Source organism: Dendropsophus ebraccatus, chromosome 1 (assembly GCF_027789765.1).
Source record: "Dendropsophus ebraccatus isolate aDenEbr1 chromosome 1, aDenEbr1.pat, whole genome shotgun sequence".
Taxonomy (NCBI): Eukaryota; Metazoa; Chordata; class Amphibia; order Anura; family Hylidae; genus Dendropsophus; species Dendropsophus ebraccatus.
In genome coordinates, this window is record NC_091454.1 from 108814352 (window position 1) to 108835808 (window position 21457).

The 21457-nt window shown below is 40.4% G+C and overlaps 1 protein-coding gene across 1 annotated transcript in view; it reads right to left on the minus strand.

Annotated features, from left to right (window-relative positions):
• The window catches only part of SLC13A1 (solute carrier family 13 member 1), a 57124-nt gene that overhangs the window by 28849 nt on the left and 6818 nt on the right, over positions 1–21457 (minus strand). The window contains exons 2-7 of the mRNA XM_069976626.1: positions 18210–18338; positions 13875–14011; positions 13319–13506; positions 12934–12985; positions 12795–12840; positions 10849–10905 (exon numbers count right to left, since the gene is read on the minus strand). Coding sequence (XP_069832727.1) covers positions 10849–10905; positions 12795–12840; positions 12934–12985; positions 13319–13506; positions 13875–14011; positions 18210–18338 — 609 coding nt within the window. The remainder of the gene's footprint in view (positions 1–10848; positions 10906–12794; positions 12841–12933; positions 12986–13318; positions 13507–13874; positions 14012–18209; positions 18339–21457) is intronic.

Consider the following 21457-nt stretch of genomic DNA (forward strand, 5'->3'; position numbering starts at 1 on the left):
GATGGCTGCTTGGATAATTTTTATTTTTATTTTTTAACATTATGTAGATAGCATAGAGATTTGAATTGTTTACCAAGGGAAGAGATGAATGCAATCTCTTACCTAGGTAATGGGCTAAGCTCTGCTGCGAGTCCTCTGCAATGGCCTCTTTTTACGGGATTATGTAAAAACAATAATTATTACCCATACAACAAATAGTAAAAAACTGTAAAATGTGAAGACAGATAAAACAATAAGTTTATGTATATATTTAGGTTTATGTATGTTTATGTATATATATCTGTATATATGTTTATGCAATATTTTTAGCATAAAGTATAAAGTATATCCGTAGTTTGGAAATTACTGGTGTAAATAAAGAACATGGTTATGGTTTATGCCTGTAACTACAGTATCTAAATACACTGTATTTTCACCTCAAATATTGTTGTGTAAACATAGCCTTGAGCCCCTATTACACGGGGCGACGGAGAGGAGCAAGCTGTCAGAGTTCGTTTGCTCCTCAATCCACGCTCGCTGCCGCCGCTATTGCACGCGTCATCGGCGACCGGGTGAGAGCTGATCAGCTGATATTGGCCGATAATCGTTTTGTGTAATAAGACCTTTAGAGTTGCATGATTTTCTTTAGTAATGTATAGTTTACTGGTGTATTAGTTCTCTAATACAGTAAAATCTCTTTGAAAAGACCACCCAAAATTGCCAGGAAAAGTGGTCTTCTATGTGAATGGTCTACTTAAAGAAAATGGCCACTATGTATATGTATGCACTCTATGGTAGACTGAAAATCTATAGCACAAAATCTAGTCTGAATGAAGGGGTTGTCTTCTCACGGAGATGGTCTATGGGTTCTCTATGAAATTATGCATAATAAGCACATTACTACACATACAATAAACCCATTATCATTTTATTGTACTAAAACAATAATCTACCTCAGAGAAAATAAACTTAGATAAGTTTGTGAAGATCAACAACTCCTATGGTATTTATCTATGTACTAATATAAGGAAATAAAGTGCAATTAGCTATGGATAAGGTGAGTTCATTAACATGAAGTCTGGTAGTAAATTCTGTCATAAAAAGAGCATTAACAGCAATATTATTAGTGCTGGATATTAAAGGGAATCCGTCAGCTCCTGGGCCCTACCTAAGGTACTGACAATGTGCTATAGCTGGCAGCCCCCAGTGAGCATGGTGCCTTTTTGGTAATTTTCCATGCAGTGAATTATGTACAATCTTATGTCTCCTACTGTTCTAAAGAGTCACAGAGCAGTTGTTCGTGCCACACTCTGGCATGCATCCTCCTTTCTCTTCATGAATAATCAATGCTGCCCGGCCTCCTGTTCGCTCAGCTGTCAGATTGCAGATCGGTTCTCTGTAGGCAGTTTATGTCTGAAAGAAACACTTAAGGGCCTATTCCACAGGGGCGATTCGGCCCGGTTCAGCCGATTTTCACTCCGTGTAATAGAGAGAACGATCAGCCAATGATCGTGTCGTCGGCTGATCATTCATTTAGGTTCAGACCTAAAATCATCATTCGCCACCAGCGCATCGCTACAGTTGAATAGCGGTGCGCGACGGCGACCAACGATTTCAGCAGAACCATACATTACCTGTCTGGGCTGCAGTTCTTCTTCTCCTGGTCCCGCGCGGCAGCATCGGCTTCGGAGCCTTCCCTGCAGCCTTTGTTTCACGATCATTGGGGCCGTGGAATAGGCCCAGTAAACTTAGCAGATCGGCGCTTGTTTACGTCGTTGATCGGGTCCTGCTCGTCCGGTGGAATAGGACTCTTCGGTATAATTAAATCTCTTCTCTCTAATGTGTTGGAGCTGTGGTCTTGGGTTAACTCCTCTGTCTAGAGACCTGCCAGCAGTTCATTCTCTGGTTCAAATCCCCTGATAGAAATTAAAAACATATCTTTTTTCCCTCATTATTGTATCATTTTTAAGGCTAAGTTCACACACAGTATTTTTGCTCAGTATTTTGGTCAGTATTTTGCAACCAAAACCAGAAGTGGATTGAGAACAAAGAAAGGCTATGTTCTCACACTGTTGAAATTGAGCAGATGGCCGTCATTTAATGGCAAATATTAGACGTTGTTTTAAAATAACAGTAATTATTTGCAATTAAATGGCATTCATCCAATCAAATTTTAACAGTGTGAGAACATAGCCTTTCTGTGTTTTCAAACCACTTTGGTTTTTGTTCCAAAATACTGAGCAAAGCCTTAAAAATTATACAATAATGAGGAACAAAAGACATCTATTTAATTTCCATCAGGGGATTCAAACCAGAGAATGGTCTCTAGACAGGCGAGTTACCCCAAGACCACAGCTTCAACACATTAGGGAGAAGAGATTAAATTATACCTGAGTGTTTCTTTCAGACATAAACTGCCTACAGAGGACTGATCTGCAATCTGACAGCTGAGCGAGCAGGAGGCCGGGCAGCATTGATTATTGATGAAGAGGGAGGAGGATGCATGCCAGAGTGTGGCACCAACAACTGCTCCATGGCTCTTTAGTACAGTAGGAGACATAAGATTGTACATAATCTGCTGCATGGAAAATTACCAAAAAGGTACCATGCTCACTGAGGGCTGCCAGCTACAGCACAATGTCAGCACCTTAGGTAGGGCCCAGAAGCTGACAGATTTCCTTTAAGCTTTTAAAGATAAGTACATTTTTAAGGCTCCCTGTAGTAAAACATTTATTTTGAAATGTAAACTAAACAGCCTTTGTCATTAAAATGCTACTTTTGTACATTTTGGTCCACTATATATATGTATACAGTGGTGCCTTGGATTACGAGCATAATTTGTTCCGGGACCATGTTTGTAATCCAAATCCACTCTTAAATAGTCACTGTCCGTATTTTTTTTTTGTAGAAATCAATAGTCCAGGCGATTTTAAGAAACTTTGTAATTGGGTTTATTAGGCAAATCTGCCATTATCTGCGTTCAAAAAGACTTTTCCCAGGTCCCCCCCTCCCTCCTCTTTTCCATTTACTGCAAAATATCAGGAAATTGTGACTTGTTGCATCAGACATAACCCTGTCTGTTCTATAGAGAGGGGAGGGGGAGGAGGAAGGAGGGAGATAAGTCGGCAGCAGAGAGCAGAGAACAAAGGATTACACAGCCAGGAGCTGCATGAAAGTGCTATTAAGAGGTCAGAGAGGTCAGTGCTGACTGTCAGAGGAGATAGCCGGTGATGTAGCTGTAAATTAACTCTTTGTTGTCCTGTTTTGGTGCCTCATCTCCCTCCACCCCTTCCCTCTCCATACACAATGATGAAGACAAGGGGGAGAGCTTCAAACTGCTTTTTCGTGATAAAAATGCATTTTTCCGCTAATAAAACCTAATACAAAGTTTCGTAAAATTGCCTGTACTATTGATTTCTGCAAAAATAATAGTAATAAAAAAATAATAATTAAAAGAAAGTGACACTTTAAACCAAAGCAAATTTTCCCATAAGTAATCACTGATATGCAGACAATTGGTTCCTCACCCCCAAAATAATCATTTTTTTATTCTGAAAAACATGTAGAACTGATGAAACAAACAATGAGAAACAGCTGAATGTGTCATTTTATAAGTTACTGTACAGTACAGCAGTCAGCATGTGGAGTAAAATGTATAGTAAGTGCATAAACATGAAAAACAGCAGAAGTTAGGGTTGTAGATACATAGATACAAGATGGGACTGCAGATCCCCATAATGCAGTAGCGTAGTACAACAGGCTATAATAGAGAAGCAGGGCTGCTGTCAGAGGTCTGTGTGGTCACATGACAGCAATGGGAAGAGGGGTGTGTTCAGCATGGACCAATCAGGAAGTGAGAATCACAGAACCGTGCAGGAAGACAGTGACAGAAACCTAATATACAGCAGTTTGAATGGCTGAGTGTGAGTGCAGGCACATTATAGCAGCAGTGTGTATAGCTGAGTGTAAGTGCAGGCACATTATAGCTGGAATAGAGAGAATGGGAAACACAAGGGCTGACAGAGACTACAGGGAGCATGAAGGAATGAGCAGGACATATGTGGGCACATAAATGCACTGCTCTTCGTCCGGGGAGAGAGGGGTTACAGCTATGAAGAGATTACCTCCACAGTTCTGTCCCCTGATATAAGCCCCAGCCTGAAGTGGATCTGCTATGATTTTCAAGGTGAGGGAGACTTCCTGGGTCAGAGTACATGTAGTGCTGTAGACCACCCTGTGCAGGCCATGCCCTTCCCCAACCCCGGCTCCCACCCAGCTTCTAAACCAAAGCAATGCTCTTAAGCAAAGTTACAATTTTGAAAAACTGTGAGCTCTTCTTGCAAAATGCTATTAATCCACGTTATTCTTAAATCAAGGTACCACTGTGTGTGTGTGTATATATATATATATATATATATATATATATATATATATATATATATATATATACACACACATTTGTACTGCACAGGAGCTATTTCCTTTAACAAGAAAGGATTAGGCTATGTTCATACATCATTTTTTGGCTGATTCGCTGTGTTTTTTTCAGACAGCCGTCATTTTGGCACCAAAATGCATCGGTTTTATGTACATTTGCATAAAACAGCAGTGTTTTGGCGCCAAAATGACGGCCGTAAAAAAAAAGTCAGTGAAATGGCCAAAAATAGACGTTGCGTAAACATAGCTGTTGTTACAAAATAATGGTCTTTAGTGGACATTCTTTTACAATAACACCCATTATTTGGCCCTATTTTTACATTGTGGGAACATAGCCTAATAGTGACATGTTAGCTATCAAAACGTATATGTCAGCAACCTGGAAAATGTAATGCTGATGTATATATATGCATAAAAAGGCATGGGTGCCAACATAGTCTTCTAGTTATTTGCTGCACGGGTATGTGTTTTGTCACAGAATAAAAAGCATGGATTGCTGCAATTTTGAGTCAAGCCACATATACTAGCAGAAAATAACCTGAGTGAAGTCACTAGCTGACTACATTCTGGCCATTAAAGTCATTAGGGCTTATGCAAGTTTCAAAGGCTTCAACTATAGTTTGATCCTAAGTTAACCTTAATGGGCACTGTCATTAAAAAAAACTTTGATATGTCAGAGAGACATATAAAAAGTTTTGCTCAGCCAGGGTCTGACTGTGACTGAAGAACGATCCAGGAGAAGTCTGTGCAGTGCCTTTACCCCCTGCTCTGTGTCACATGACCTAGATATACTTCCAATGTAAGTCTATGGGGCTGTCTAGGTCTCACACACAGAGTGGGGAGAGGAGTGGGTGGCAGTAACAATAGTCTCCCAGCTCATTTTACTGATCAGTCAGGGTCTAACAATTAGAACCTGAATTATACATTTTTTTAAACTTTTAAAAACTTTTTAGGTAGGTACTCTTTAACGCCTAGATGACCCAGGAAGTACCGAAACGCCCCGGATGTCTGTTACCAGGTGAGTCTGGGCGTGCAGGTCCATCCTGATTTCCCTACAGAACTATGAAGTGCGCTCAGTAACTGAAGCGTGCCTTATAGGAGGCGGGACCTGCTGCCATCAGCAGCCGGACCCTCACCGTTAATGACAGGGCGCACTGATCGCTCTGCAGCGTGTCATTAACCCTTTAAACGCAGCGTTTAAGTGTAAGCGACAGGAGTAGCTCCTTGTCACTTACCAATCGGGACCCACGCAGTGTAACTGTGGGGGTCCTGATCGTTTAGCCTGACCGCCGGAGGGCTTTTGGTTACCTCCATGTGCTCCAATGGGCAATATTCTCATAGAGCCTGCTACAGGCAGGCTCAATGAGAAGATCGCAGATAACACTGATCAATGCTATGCTATGACATTAGTGTATACAATCTAATGATTGCATGTAAAAGTCCCCCAGGGGGACTTAAAAAAAGACAGGGAGCGCGATCAAAAATTCTGATCTACAAAACTATGGTACTAATAAAAACTAGAGATCATGGCACAAAAAATAACATCCTATACTGCCCCAAAACCGTTATAAAAGTTACAATAGGGCCATTATACTAATATTTATTTGCAAAAAAAATGGTTTCTGGAAAAAAAAAATTGTTGTTTTCGGACTGACCTATAGAATAAAGCTATCGTGTCAGTTCACCCCCCCCCCCCCCCAAACAAACAGTTTTTGTTATAAAATAACATTGGCCGTTATTTACTGGTAAAAGACGTCTGTCCAATAAAAACTGCCATTATTTATACCTGGTGGGACCATAGCCTTAATGTGTTTTGAATGTAGAATCTATTGATCAAAATAGTTATGCATCTAGGAAAAATAAAAGTTATTATAAAGCCCCTATTACACGGGGTGATTTGAGGAGCAAATGACCGCTGTCAGTGCTTGTTCACTCCTCGTTCCCTGCTCGCTGCTGTCGCTATTACACACAGCAGCAGTGAGTGGGTAAGTGCAGGGGGGGCTGTGGGGAGGTGCGGGGGGGCTGCCTGGGTGATCGCTAGATTGTTCGGGCAGCCCATAGAGGATAGGGCGGTCTGCCACTGCTCCTATTTCACGGAGCGACAGCAGCAAATTGCTGCTGTTTTTACAGTTGTTTGTCTTTCAACATGCAATGATCTGCCAACATCATTCATGTCGGCTGATCATTGCCTTCTAATACACAGAATGATTATCGTCCGATTTTGGCCAAATACGGGAGATAATCCTTCCGTGTAATAGGACCTTAAGGCTGTTCTATTAGTCTGTCAGTTTAATAGTTGCAGCAATATATCCAGAACAACAAAAAAAGCTTATACTATATATTTATGGTTATTGCTGATTAATATCTATACTGTATGTTTTAAATTGGTACAGATATCTCTGAGTCATTGTCTTAGGAGTGTCCTCTAGGTAATTGTGCTGTAATGAGTTCAGCAAAGGTTGTTAGCCAAGAGGTCATGGGCCTGAAGTAGACCGCTATCTATTTATGTTTAGACACTTACAAGAGTCCAATCCATGGAAAAGGGTAATGTGATCTTTATGTCACAGACAATTAAGGCTATGTTCACACACAGTTAAAATAAATAAATCAAAATACGGCTGTAATTTTGAGTGAAAATCAAACAATATGTAAAAAGGCATCAGTATAGAATGATACAACCCACACTGAAATGTAACTCTTGACTTTGTACATTAACCAGAGCATCTTCTATTGTTGCTGGATATTGCTGTTTATATAGTCTCAATTTTATGGTGCGATTATCCATACTACTAAGCAGCAAGGGTCGTTAAATGATTCTTACTATTGTATGATTACAATATCTACTAAGGATAGTAATGGTAATAGAATGTATTTTAATATAAACCAAAGTGTAATAAGCTCACATCCATCAAATATCTTAAAGGTACACTGTCACCCCCTATTTGCATTTTGACTGCTCTCCACAGGTGTAAAGGGTAATGTTACAGCTTTCATTACTTATTTTATATCACACCTCATGGTGCTTGTTCTAGTAAAAAGTCATTTTTTATCACCTGTGGATTGGTATATGTGGGCAGGGCCTCACTGCCTTTGTGCAACATCGCTCCTATTAGCCCCGCCCCATCCGTGACGTTATCACAACATAGGCCCCACCCCCTCAGCGGCCATTGGTGTGGGACAATCTTGGGGGTGGGGCCTAGAGCTTTAGGCTGGCCCTTCCAATGGCTGCGGAGGGGGCGGGGTCTATGATGTCACGGATGGGGGTGGGGCTAAGGGGCACTAGGGGGCAGAGCGATGTGGCACAAATGCAGCAAGGCCCCGCCCACATATACCAATCCACAGGTGATAAAAATGACTTTTTACCAGAACAAGCACCATGAGGCGTGATATAAAATAAGTAATGAAAGCTGTAACATTTACTCTTTACACCTGTGGAGAGCAGTCAAAATGCAAATAGGGGGTGACAGTGTCACTTCAAATCAAGGGTGTTTATCTGTATTTATTAAAAAATTTTGAGGAAACATGTAAATAGGCCATTATGCTGAATAAGGCTAGAGCTCCACACTGATTATTGGTTGTGCAATCAGAAACCACCATGTTGTGTGAATCCGACACTCATTCAGGTGGGGTTGCATTATTATTGATTATTATTTTTTATTTTGTGACCCCATTCACTTGAATAAGTGGCGACAACCAGGCACCCCAATACAGTGGTTTCTGGTTTCTTGTTGTGTAGCTCTAGCCTAATGGACACAAAGATTTTGAAAGGATCTTCTGGTTAACCCTTTGGGGGTGGCAGGGGTGCTATTTAGTCAATGAAAGTTGCATGAATCTACAAGTTGGTAAAAAAATGGCATAAATTGTGTTAAATTTACAAAAATGGTAAAGGTGCTACAACTCTCTAGGCAACCAATCACAGCTCAGCTTTCAGCTCTGGTAAAATATAAGAGAAGCTTTGATTGGATGCTTTGGGCAGTTTACACCAGGTGTTGCGGTCCGTAGAAGCGGTAACCCGCGAAACAGACTGTTACCACCTACCTGCTGGCGTCTGCACACCGTTGATGTCTGCATCTAAAATGTCCTAATAAAAGTTTGGATTACAGCAAGATGGTGAGTGCCACCTCCTTTCATTTCTTGATGAATATTTAGATGCAAAGACTGTCTCTTTTTAAAAGTGGTTTGGCACCCCATCTTTTTTCTCTCCACACGGAGCCCGACACTAAGTGGACTTAATAAGGGTTAGTGCTGACCGATTTCTTGTTTTGGTTGTATTTACACCAGGTGTTTATTTAAACCCTTTAATAAATCTGCCCCTTAGGGTGCGTTCACACGTACAGGATCTGCAACAGATCTGCAGCAGATTTGATGGCGCAGATTTAAATCTGCAGCACATCCGCAGCAGATTTGATGGCCCAGAGTTGCTTTGCATTAAATCTGCTACTTCAAATCTGTGCCTTTAAATCTGCTGCAGATCCTGTACGTGTGAACGCACTCTAAGGCTGGGTTCACACTACGTATATTTCAGTCAGTAATGTGGCCCTAATATTGCAACCAAAACCAGGAGTGGATTAAAAACACAGAAAGGATCAGTTCACACAATGGTGAAATTGAGTGGATGGCCGCCATATAACAGTAAATAACTGCCATTATTTCAATATAACAGCCGTTGTTTTAAGATAAGAGCAAATATTTGCCATTAAATGGCGGCCATCCACTCAATTTCAACATTGTGTGAACAGAGCCTTTCTGTGTTTTTAATCCACTCCTTGTTTTTGGTTGCAATATGAGGACCACAATACTGACTGAAATATACGTAGTGTGAACCGAGCCTTAGGGCTTATTTCGGACAGGGAAGCCCTGTAGTGGATTCTTTACCCGCCCGGCATCATGTATTTCCATAATACCTGGAGTGGGGAAAGTGTTTGAAACTTCGCGGCATTGGGTGGTTCCGGACTGGTCATCTCAGTCTCCTGACCTCAATATCATTGAGCCACTCTGAGGAGATCTAAAGCGCACAGTTAATGTGAGACAGCCCAGGAATTTACAGGAACTGGAGGCTTTTTGCCAGGAACAATGGGCAGCTTTACCATCTGAGAGAAAAAAGAGCCTCATCCACAACTACCACAAAAGACTTTAAGCTGTGATTGAATTTTTTTTTTTTTTTTTGGGAGGGGGGGGGGGGCAATGCACAGTATTAAGAACTGGGGAATATAAACTTTTGATCAGGGTCATTTGGATGTTTTGTTTGTCATTATAAAAAGAAAAACACAGTAGTCTGACAATAAATGGCTTCACCCAACCACTAACCATGAGTGGGAAAAAATTATGTTATCATTCATATTCTCTGAAAAAAGGACAAGGAAGAAAAAAATTGTAAACTTTTTGCTTCCTAAAGATAGTTAATAGAGAGGTAGAACAATAAATAGATAGATAATAAAGAGAAAGAAGAATAGATGGATGGATGGATAAATAAATAGATAGATACATGAGGAACAGTAGATCTAAAAAGCAGATCCAGTATGAGGCTATGTTCACACTACGTATCTTTCCGGCCGTAGTTCGTTCGCAGCCGTACATGTGCGGCTGAAAATACGGCCGTGGGAAAAATAGACATGCGGCCAGATTGCGAACATGCGGGCGAACCGCGAACATACGCTGTAGTACAGTTATGCTTCCTAGCTTGTTTTGAAGCGATCTGAAACAGGTCATTTACTTGGAAATCTTTGCCCAGCCCAATAAAACACACAGAACATTTTGGATCTAAAAATCACGTTCAATTTGGCTGAAATAAGTACTCCGTACGGGACCGCATGGAAATCCACGGCCGTGAGTTGGAACATTTCCGTTCTCAAACAATGGTCTTGTTCATTTTTGATGGCGCCGTATACGATCCGGCCGTAAGCTCATACGTAGTGTGCATCGTGCGGCCGTATATCGTATACTTTCAAGCAAACGCATCAACCTCAAAACTACGTGCGTATATTCGCGGTTCGCACTACGGACGGAAAGATACGTAGTGTGAACGTAGCCTGAAATAGATATCTACCAACTCATCACCTATCATCATGGATTGCACATAAAAGTACAATCCCAACATAAGAACACAACCAGCTGACGCCTTGTAATGATTAAAGCTTATTACCTATACCACCATTATATTAAGGCAGAGATAGTCAGGTTAAAGACGTTCTCCAAGATAACAAAATCCTCAATCCCTATTCACTATGGGTAATGTAACAGAATATACCCTTTATTATACAGAAAGCATTGTCATCTTCTACATTTCCCTAATGGCAACATAATCGGCTGGAGGCCACTAAGACTCCCCCTTCCCCCAGACTGAACCTCTGGGTGATATCTATGTTATCATTTATATCTAGTGTAAGAAGTCAATCAGAAAGGATTACCTTTATAATGAAAATTAGATATTACCTCATGTATTTCTTTTTCTTCTTGAATGCAGGTTTCACCATGATACTCTTTATCAGCCTAGTTAGAGGAAAACAGTTCTTTTTATATGGTTGTATGAATTCATAACAGATTCAGCTTTTTATATGTATACTTGAAGCAAAAGCACATTGCTAAAAATGGATGTATTTGTGTAGTAAAATATCAAAAGCTGTGAGTACCCTAAGAAACAAAAAAAAAAAAAACAGACATATGCCAAAAAGATACTGTTTTGACAAAAACATGCCTGCTAGAGTTTAAGGCATGGCAGACTAAAATAGACAGTGAACAAAAAGAGCATTACTTTTCTGTATTTTCTGTGCTTTTTCAAATACTCAGCTCCTCGTAGAAATAAGCACCCATGGTAGACCCAAGAAATGAGACCCATGGTGCTCTGTTCTGGTAGACAAGCAGGTATATCATACAATCTGTATTCTGTGCTCATGTACTATCTATCCAGAAAACAGAGGGTACAATAAAAGAATATATACACAAGTTGGCAACAATTTAGTATGAGGTTGCAGTAAAGTTAGTCTGCCACTAAAAGCACAGCACTGTATAAACTGTTTCCTGCCCTCTGATTACTTATCCTGCATAAAGACTATTAGCACTTATTCTATACCGTTCACCCTAAAACATATGTAATAGAGCCCCTTTACACATAAGGAAAATCCATCTAGATTTCTTATCAGGAAATCCGAATAGATTTCCTGACCCATAGGGTAAGTGTTGCAGAGAAAATATTGAATACATTATATTCTCATCTAACCACGCTCCTTCTGGGTTCTCCTATGGCGCCCCTGGTGGCTCTAGCCACCATATTGTTCAGTAGGGGGACCTGAAGACGTCAGAGGAGGACCCCACAGGAGCATAGGATGTTTATTATTTTCCATGAAACACCTGTAATATATCAAAAAGAGAAATGCCCTGGAGTGCCCTTTTAAATCCCTTTTTATAGTGGGAAAACATCTTCAGGATATACGTACACAGTATATTTTTTAGCCCTGTTATTAGACACTTTTCTGTTCTCGCAGTTCTCGCCCCTTTTTTTTTTTTTTTTTGCTTTAAATTCATTTAATTAGATGTTTATGGCTCAATAAATGGTGTGGGAAAAGGTTGTCCGGGAAAAAATGTCTAGGCTTTGTGACTTGTGACAGCCTGGGCGTATACATGTAAAAAATACTTTTTCCTACATGCCATTTAAAATGGATTAATATTTATAGAGTCAAAGCACATTTTCATAGATCAGTTGTTGTCTTTACACAATATAAACGTAAATTAAACATCTATTACTATTGCTGAAAAACCAAGATGGACTCTACTTTAGGGATGGGGAACCTTTGGCCCTCCAGCTATTGCAAAACTAGAATTCCCATCAGGCTTGGACAGCCAAAGCTTAGCTTTGGCTGTCCAGACCAGATGAAAATTGTAGTTTTACAACAGCTAGAGGGCCGAAGATTTCCTATCTTTGCTCTACTTGGTTAGAAGCAGTAGAGTAAGAAAATACATTGACACCAGAAAGGTAATGGCCTTTAAAAACGTTACCAATTTTATATATAAAATACAACGTTGGAACAAGGCTTTTAACTTGTATCCTAAAGTGAAGTTCAGTACATTGGTTTCATAGCTATTACTATAGTAATATGGAGTATGTTCTTTTAACTCTGCTTATAGTCTTCCTGTAGACGAATACCAGTACCAGCAAACAATTACAGCTCCTGTTTCATTTCTCCAGATTCCCCTAGGATATTAAACCTGAGCTGTGATTGGTCGCTGTGGAAAAAAACACGCAGAGTGAATTGCAGGCAGCTTGATAAATCTGGGTGTGAAGCCAGTCTAAGAAGCACTTACACACTGCTTGTCCAACATGTTATATAGGTTTTAGTATTAATTTCTAAACAATGTTTAGTGGTGTGTAAATGTAAACTTACCAAGCATTTCCCATTGTTGTACAATACCACTGCCCCATTACTATACCTGTAAGAAACATTTATTATGAATATAAGCTGTGCTAGACAGAAATAAAGAGTAGCGGACAGGTACTAGAATCTGGTAAATTCTGACCCTTACCCATTAACATGTTTCTCTGGTTCACATTTTGTATCCATTTCAATGTTGTTTTCTGTAATTCATTAACACAAAGGATAGGATTTGTGAATTATATAGGAAGTGTTGTTTACCACGGTATATTATGTGTGTAGCTGCCAGGAAACTGCGCTTTGTTAGTTAATCTCCAATGGGATTTATCAATATTATCTTATAAATGCCATCAATAGAGAGTGAATAATGTGATCATTATATTCTTTACATCATCATAAAACCTGTGATTTAGAGCCATAGAAGGAATGATACAGACAATGGTTCAGTGTAGTGAGAAGGTAATAAACAGACTGATTAAGATGCAACAAATAGCATTAAACGCAAACACTAAATATAAGTGGGAAATAGTATGTACCGTCAAGTTCAAATACTTCATTATGAATGCCGTCTGATGAATTAATTTGCATGGCATCAACTTCAGCTTCGGCATTAATGATTTGCTGAGCTACAGCTTCCACTATTGGCATCACCATAGCAGCTGTGGAGGTGTTGCTAAGCCACATGGAAAGAAATCCAGTACTAAACATAAATCCCAGCATTAACCTATAGACAAGAACACACATGAAAAATAAAAATGATTCACAGTTCACACACACACATATATATATATATATATATATATATATATATATATATATGCATATATATTATATCTGTGTGTAACAACAAGTACACAGACATGCCATAGTGTGTTTTAATCACCCAGCCCTGCAAGGGGTCATTTAACACATTGCAATGTATCACGAAAAGAAATAAAAATCTCTCTCTCTCTCTCTCTCTCTCTCTCTCTCTCTCTATATATATATATATATATATATATATATACATATATATAGTTAATTATATGCCCAGTTCTGTCACTTAAGTCTTTTTATACCTGCTACAGCTACACATTGTCATATAAAACATACCATGCAGGATTTACTCCCACCAGCATCACCATCCTTAAGGCAATTCTTTTGTGTAAATTCCATTTCTCTATTGAGGTTGCTAAACAAATCACCCCCGTCAGCAAGAGATGAAAATCTTTAAAATATGTAGATGCAATCTGTAGACAAAATACATACAAAATGATCTTTATGTTGACTCAACATGTACCTAAGAACTGAACAATTACTTTCTAAGGCTTTTAAAAATAATTTCAGCTCACATATAAAAATGGTCCCACGGTGGGTTATATTTATAGTTCTAGAGAAAAACACCATGGAATGGGTACCACCCATAATCGTGTGGAGTGCAGATCAGATGGCAAAATGTCAAGTATCAAAGTATATACAGTGGTCTGCAAAAAATTAGAATATCAACATAATTTTTTTCAGTATTTCAATTCAAAAAGTGACCTCATGTATTCTATAGAGTCATTACATACAGAGTAAACTTTTTCAAATGTTTATTTATGTTCAAGTTGATGATTATGGATTACAGCCAAAAACGTGTTATAAAAGGTCCCTTAGTCTGGTTCAGTATGCAACACAATCATGGGAAAGACTGCTGACTTGACAGATGTCCAGAAGGCAGTCATTCACACACTCCACAAGGAGGGTAAGCCACAAAAGTTCATTACTAAAGAAGCTGGCTGTTCTCAGAGTGCTGTATCAAAGCATATAAATGGAAAGTTCAGTGGAAGGAAAATGTGTGGAAAAAAAAGGTGCACAAGCAACCAGGAGATCCACAGTCTTAACAGGATTGTAACGAAAATGCCATTCAAAAATTTGGGAGAGATTCGCAAAGAGTGGACTGCTGCTGGAGTCAGTGCTTCAGAAGCCACCACATACAGATGTCTGCAGGACATGGGCTACAAGGGTTGCATGCCATGTGTCAAGCCACTCCTGACCAATAAACAACGCCAGAAGCATCTTATCTGGGCCAAGAAAAAGAAGAACTGGATGGTTGATCAGTGGTCCAAGGGGCTGATTTCAGATGAAAGTAAATTTTGCATTTCATTTGGAAATCAAGGTCCCAGAGTCTGGAGGAGGAGTGGAGAGGCACAATCCAAGCTGCTTGAGGTCTAGTGTGAAGTTTCCACAATCAGTGATGGTTTGGGGAGCCATGTCATCTGCTGGTGTAGGTTCACTGTGTTTCATCAACACCAAAGTCAATGCTGCTGTCTACCAGGAAATTTTAGAGCACTTCATGCTTCCCTGTGCTGAAAAGATTTTTGGAGATGGAATTTTCATCTTCCAGCAGGATTTGGCACCTGTCCACACTGCCAAAAGTACCAATATCTGGTTTACTAACCACAGAATAACTGCTTGATTGGCCAGCAAACTCGCCAGACCTTAACCCCATAGAGAATTTATGGGGTATTGTCAAGAGGAAGATGAGAGACACCAGACCCAACAATGCAGATGAGCTGAAGGCCACTATCAAAGCAACCTGGGCTTCAATAACACCTCTGCAGTGCTATCAGCTGATCGCCTCCATGCCACGCCGCATTGATGCCGTCATTCATGCAAAAGGTGCCCCGACCAAGTATTGACGGCATTTACTGTACAGACTTTTCATTTTGTTGACATTTCTGTGTTAAAAAAAATTTTTTTCAGTTGGTTTTATATATTATTCTAATTTTCTGATATACTGACTTTTGGGTTTTTGTTGGCTGTTATCCATAATCATTAACTTTAACAGAAATAAACGCTTGAAAAAGATCACTCTGTATGTAATGACTCTATAGAATATATGAGGTCACTTAAGTAGCGGATTATAATAGGTACGTTTCGGGCGGTAGCCTGGGGCCCTGAGCTCCTGGGGGGGCCATGGCCACCCAAAAAGACATACTTTCAGTGGTGTATTGTCTCCTGGCTACAGTTCTGACATGATTTGCAAAAAAATCACAGTTTTTTTTTAATTTTTTGCACAAATCAGGACATTATGACATTATCTATCCAGTACTATGAGCACCACGCTAGTGCTTTCATAGTTACAGTGGGGTTGGGGGCCCATGCTTGGTGAACAGCGCGGGGCCTATATAAAAGTTAATGCGCCCCTGGGTCACTTTTTGAATTAAATTACTGGAAAAAAACACAACTTTTTGTTGATATTCTAATTTATTGCAAACCACTGTAGATTGGTGGATGGGCAGGGGCAGAGTGCACCTGATTTATCATGATTTACACATGTTAAAACATTATGACATGTCACACAGATATGAGAAACAGGAAAGTCCAACAGCCACTGTAGTGAAGTCAATATTCAATTCTTTATTACATAATGCAGTACAGCAATGTTTCAACCCAATGGGTCTTTATCAAGCATTCAAAAAGTGTGTACTTGACAAAGACCCATTGGGTTGAAACATTGCTACTTTGCTTTACCATATTACGAATTGAATTTTGACTTCATTATGGATGCTTTTGGATTTTCCTGCTTTCAAGTCTTCTTGTGCCCACACTGTGGTCTTACCAGCATCCTTCGTTAGATAAAGTTTCTTTTGTGCTTTGGTGCTGTTGGACTTAATTAGTGAGGGTCATTAGATAGAACTAGGAGAGGCATGCACTCCTTTTTCTGATTGCAGAAGATGGACTGCACTGTAAAGGCCCCCATACACTTTAGTCTATTGTCAGTCTAGCGTGTATAGGGCCACCCTGAACAATTACTGACCCTCCCGGCTGATGGACTGGCCACTCAGCCAATCAGTGACTGCAACAGTCACTGACTGGCTGAGCAGTCATTCCATCAACCAGCTTTGGCTGTCCAGGCATGATGGGAATTGTAGTTTTGTAACAGCTGAAGGTCTGGTTTTACATCTGTGTGTTAAATTATCCTGTCAAACGACAAAGATTCTTTGTCATGTTTTATATTTGTAAGTGTCAGTGAACATAGGACTAGTAACAGAAAAATCATATTTAATATGATACATTTATTTTAGAATTCTTCTTTGTTCATTTTAGTAATAACTCTTTATGCAGCTTCAGTAGGCATGTTTAAAGCAAATGTACCATTACGTACATTGCTTTTTTTGTTTTCTCTTTTACATAAGGAGCTTGGCGCCTTCTTTTCCTGTGCAATGGAAAGGAGCATCGGGGGCAGGCCCGCAGCTTTCAGTGTGGCTAAATCCCCTCCCCTCCATTAATTGATTGGGGATATGAGAGTCAGCTAGAAACCCAGTAGTCAATGGCGTAGCTACCATGTTGGCAGATCATGCGACTGCTATGGGGCCCATGGGGCAGGGGGGCCCAGGCCTTCATCGGCAAAACATGTGGTCTGTCTCATGGTACTAGTGGGTGGTACTGTCAGCTCACTCACTAACAGCACCTTCCTCACCTAGAGAGACAGTGGCTCCACACGGCAGTGACAGGATAACACTAGTGGCCACAGCCTGCACCTCCCGCCCTGCCATCAGTATGCCCCCCCAAACAATGACAGCTGGAGCAGGCACTGCTAACTGGTGCTATCCCATCGGCAACCCAACATCCCCCAGCCTACAACTTACTTCTCCAGCCTCCCCCGACAGAGACACTGCCTGGCACCATCCTCCTTCGGGTCATGTGAGTATATGCATGGGGATTGGTTACAGGATTTACGAGGCCCCATACAGTTTCTTGCTATGGGGCCCCATGAATCCTAGCTATCCCCTGCCAGTAGTAAATAAACTACAGAGACAGGACTGACCCCTAGTTAGGGAATGTATTAAAAATAAAAAGTGTTGCCAGAATCCTAATCGCTAGCTTTATCTAGCCTTTTGCTCATTTATACCATTGTTTTCCTGCTGACAGGTCCACTTTAGCTTCTGCTTTGCATCCCATTGTTAATATAAAGTATGTTTTGTGGACGTGGTCAAACTGGCCCTTCTAGGGGACCGAATCTGAAGGTCCAGCACAGAACAACTTCTTCTGAAGCTGTGAGTTATGCAAGGAACTTGCTGCTGTGTTTTAACACTCACTTAGCGGTATATTTCACAGAAGAGGGGATAAATAAAAAAAAGCAACAACATAAACATTTTATATGGCCACAACCAACCAAAGTATTTTTTTTGATGGCCGTCGCTTTGTGTCGAAATAACGACTGTTATTGCAAAACAGGGGCTGTTATTCCACAAATAATGGTGTTTTAATAAAATAACTGCTGTCACTTGGATGCAAAATGACGACCCTTAAAAAAAGTCTATCAAATGTCCAAACAAGGACCTTGTTTGGTTGTGGCCTATGACTGTATTTCTTTTTGTAATACCTTACAACACTGTCCACTTCACTTTCACACAGTTATCACAGAGACAGAATGACCAACACAAAGAGGTTTGCACTTACTGCTTTGGATGGTAGTACCCCAAACAATGGAAACATTAAAGCAGGAATAAAGGCAGTCACTGAAAGAGGCAAAGCTTCTGATAGCCAGAACACTGCTACAACAAAGAGTACATATGCACATTGTGCTTCCTGCAACCAGAAAACAGGAAATCAATGTTAGAACAATGAGAGATGCATGCGAAAGTTCAGTTTTCACCTCAGGGTTAACAGTATCTTTTTGCAGCACAGTTCTACTGTGTTATACTGCTTAGTTCTTCTACATGTTTTAAATAAATGGATATCAATCTCTAGATCCCTATCTTTTGCTTTAACTATCCATTGGCCACACGTCCCCTACTACATGGAGAGATCTGCAGGCTGATGGTTTTTCAACATGCCAGAATTATGCAGTCAACCAATGAACAAGATTTTGCTCATTTATTGGCTGTTCACTGGTCCTATTACAGAGGGTGATATCAGGCTGTTTAACCAATAATTGGACACCACATGCAGGTGAAATCATGATGATTGGGACTTAGAGTCCATTTACACAGAAAGATTATTTGAGAGATTATCTGCCAAAGATTTGAAGCCAAAGCCAGAAACAGACAATAAGCAGAGGTCAGGTCATAAAGGAAAGCCTGAGCTTTCTCCTCTTTTCAAATCCATTCCTGGCTTTGGCTTCAAATCTTTGCGAGATAATCTGTCAGATAATCTTTCTGTGTAAATGGACCCTTAGACCAGCCCCTCTACGTCTTACTTTCCACCATATTACAGGTGCATTTTTGCATTTCTATGATGCTATGAGTTTAAATAACTAAATGTATGGTCAAGCCGGGACAATGAATTGTAATACAGGCGTAATACACTCATGGGAAACTGGCCTGAACTAGTATTTTTAGCTTCTTTGTTTTACTGACCATCTAATTCCTTCCCCTTTCCCCATAAAAAGGGAGAAGGGGATGGAATAATGTAGCAAGGATGTTATATCATAGGAGAAAGTAACTTTTAAAAAGGGAACTGATAAAGCAAGACCAATAAAATACAAAACATTGAATAAAGAAATGAAGAATTATATAATTTCTCCCAGTGTCTCATCCAAAGTACTATACACCCTTCATGCTTCTCCCAAAACTATCAACACCTATTCTCACACAACCCTTAACCCTACATCTTTCTTTATGTTCCTTCTCCCATCTCTTTTTATTGCAGTTTGCTTATACCACTGACTAAAACATCTCGGAATTGCCTTACAACTAGGTACCTTTTTTTTAATTATTTTTGCTATTACACTGTTTGTAGCTGCATACCAACAGCCCGGTTTTAATTCTTAAATATGGAACGGTTAAACAATAAAAAACACATTTTATTTTTCAGTATAGCATAAAAAACTGAAGACTACAGATAATTTCACCTGTATGAGTTCAGTTACAGTATAAGGCCCCGTTCCCACTGAGGAAAGGTAGCAGAATTCCGCGACGGAATTGTCCGCCACGGAATGCCGGAGGCTAACGGCATTCCGCGGCGGACAATTCCGTCGCGGAATTCCGCTACCTTTCTTCAGTGGGAACGGGGCCTAACCTTACAATGTATATGTTGTATAAGACTAATAATACAACAGCAAAAACAGGGAGAATACATGTTGGAGGTCTTCCATAGCTTTTGGCTCCCCACATCAAATTATCTAAGTAGACAAAATAGTAGACCAATAGGGGCATGGGTCAATCTTAGCCAACAGGTTTAATTTATAAATGTATTCAGAATATAAGCTACATTTCCAACACATAGGAAAGTTGCTCTGCAAGAGACTTCACAAAGATAGCCTGCAATACTCAAATGCCCCCTCGTACTAAGTAACTTGTTTATTTAGAGATTTAGAGATTAACATTTTCATTAGGCAGCTAATCTTGTCTAGGCATTCATGATGTTAGATAAGGCTACAATAAAATGTTTATTTTAGGGAATCTTCTACAAACTGCTTTGTATATTGGCCATAATGCGGCAACAATAAGGCTCTAATAAAATTAGAACTTGTACACAGAAAACAGAAATATGAGACATTATTTTGTCTATTTCTGTTTGCTTAAAATATTCTGAAAGGATAAGCATTAAGTAAGCAAGTGTTTTGTGCAGTTGGTGAACAGGATATATTTAGGACTGGTATTCAACTGTTTTGGATAGAAAATCAAAGAATAAAAGCAAGTCACAGTGCATATAGAGTACAGCAGAAATGTACAATATAAATTTAGAAAAAATAAATAAATAAGAAAGATCATTAAAGAAGCACTCCACAACTTTTTTTTGCTCTCATAGTGCACACTCACCATCACTATTAGAATATGTTTACACATCATTACAATGACGGACATTTTTATAGAATAATGTCAACATAAAAACACCACTTTGCCGGTGTGTAAACATAGCCTTACTGTGTTGTTGTCTGTTTCATGACAGCTCTGCAGGCACTGCTAACTGGTGCTATCCCATCGGCAACCCAACATCCCCCAGCCTACAACTTACTTCTCCAGCCTCCCCCGACAGAGACACTGCCTGGCACCATCCTCCTTCGGGTCATGTGAGTATATGCATGGGGATTGGTTACAGGATTTACGAGGCCCCATACAGTTTCTTGCTATGGGGCCCCATGAATCCTAGCTAGCCCCTGCCAGTAGTAAAAAAAACTACAGAGACAGGACTATGCAATGGCCGTGATTATTATGAAAGTATACGCTTCGGCCGAGATCCCTAGCGGCACCGCAAACCACTGACAGTTTTCTGCTGCCGCTATTCATTGATTCATTTCATCAGAACTCTGCGGCTGCAAAGATCATTCGGACAGTACTGCATATGTTGTGTGAACATAGCCTCAGATTGCAAACTGCATCCTCTCCCTTTTAAATCTGCTATTAATCCTATGATGTACCAGCACAGGATCACATAGGCAGCTAGAGCCAGGACCATCTCTGCCTGCTGGGTGGACACTGTAATAATCCTTATCACTAGATACTGTCACAGCCGCGGCGGCGTCCCGCGTTCCGGGCCGCCGCCGCGACCGCTTCCTGCCCCATGCAGCAGCCGGTGTCCATAGTCGGGGACCCGGCGCTGCTATCACCTCGGCCCCGGGGGGCGCCTCACCTCTCCACGCTCCTGTCTCCCGCTGTGCCGGCCGGCGCGCGCGTCCCCGCCTCCTAGGGCGCGCGCGCGCCGGCTGTCTCAGATTTAAAGGGGCAGTGCGCTCCTAATTGGTAGTTGCACCTAATCACTCCCCT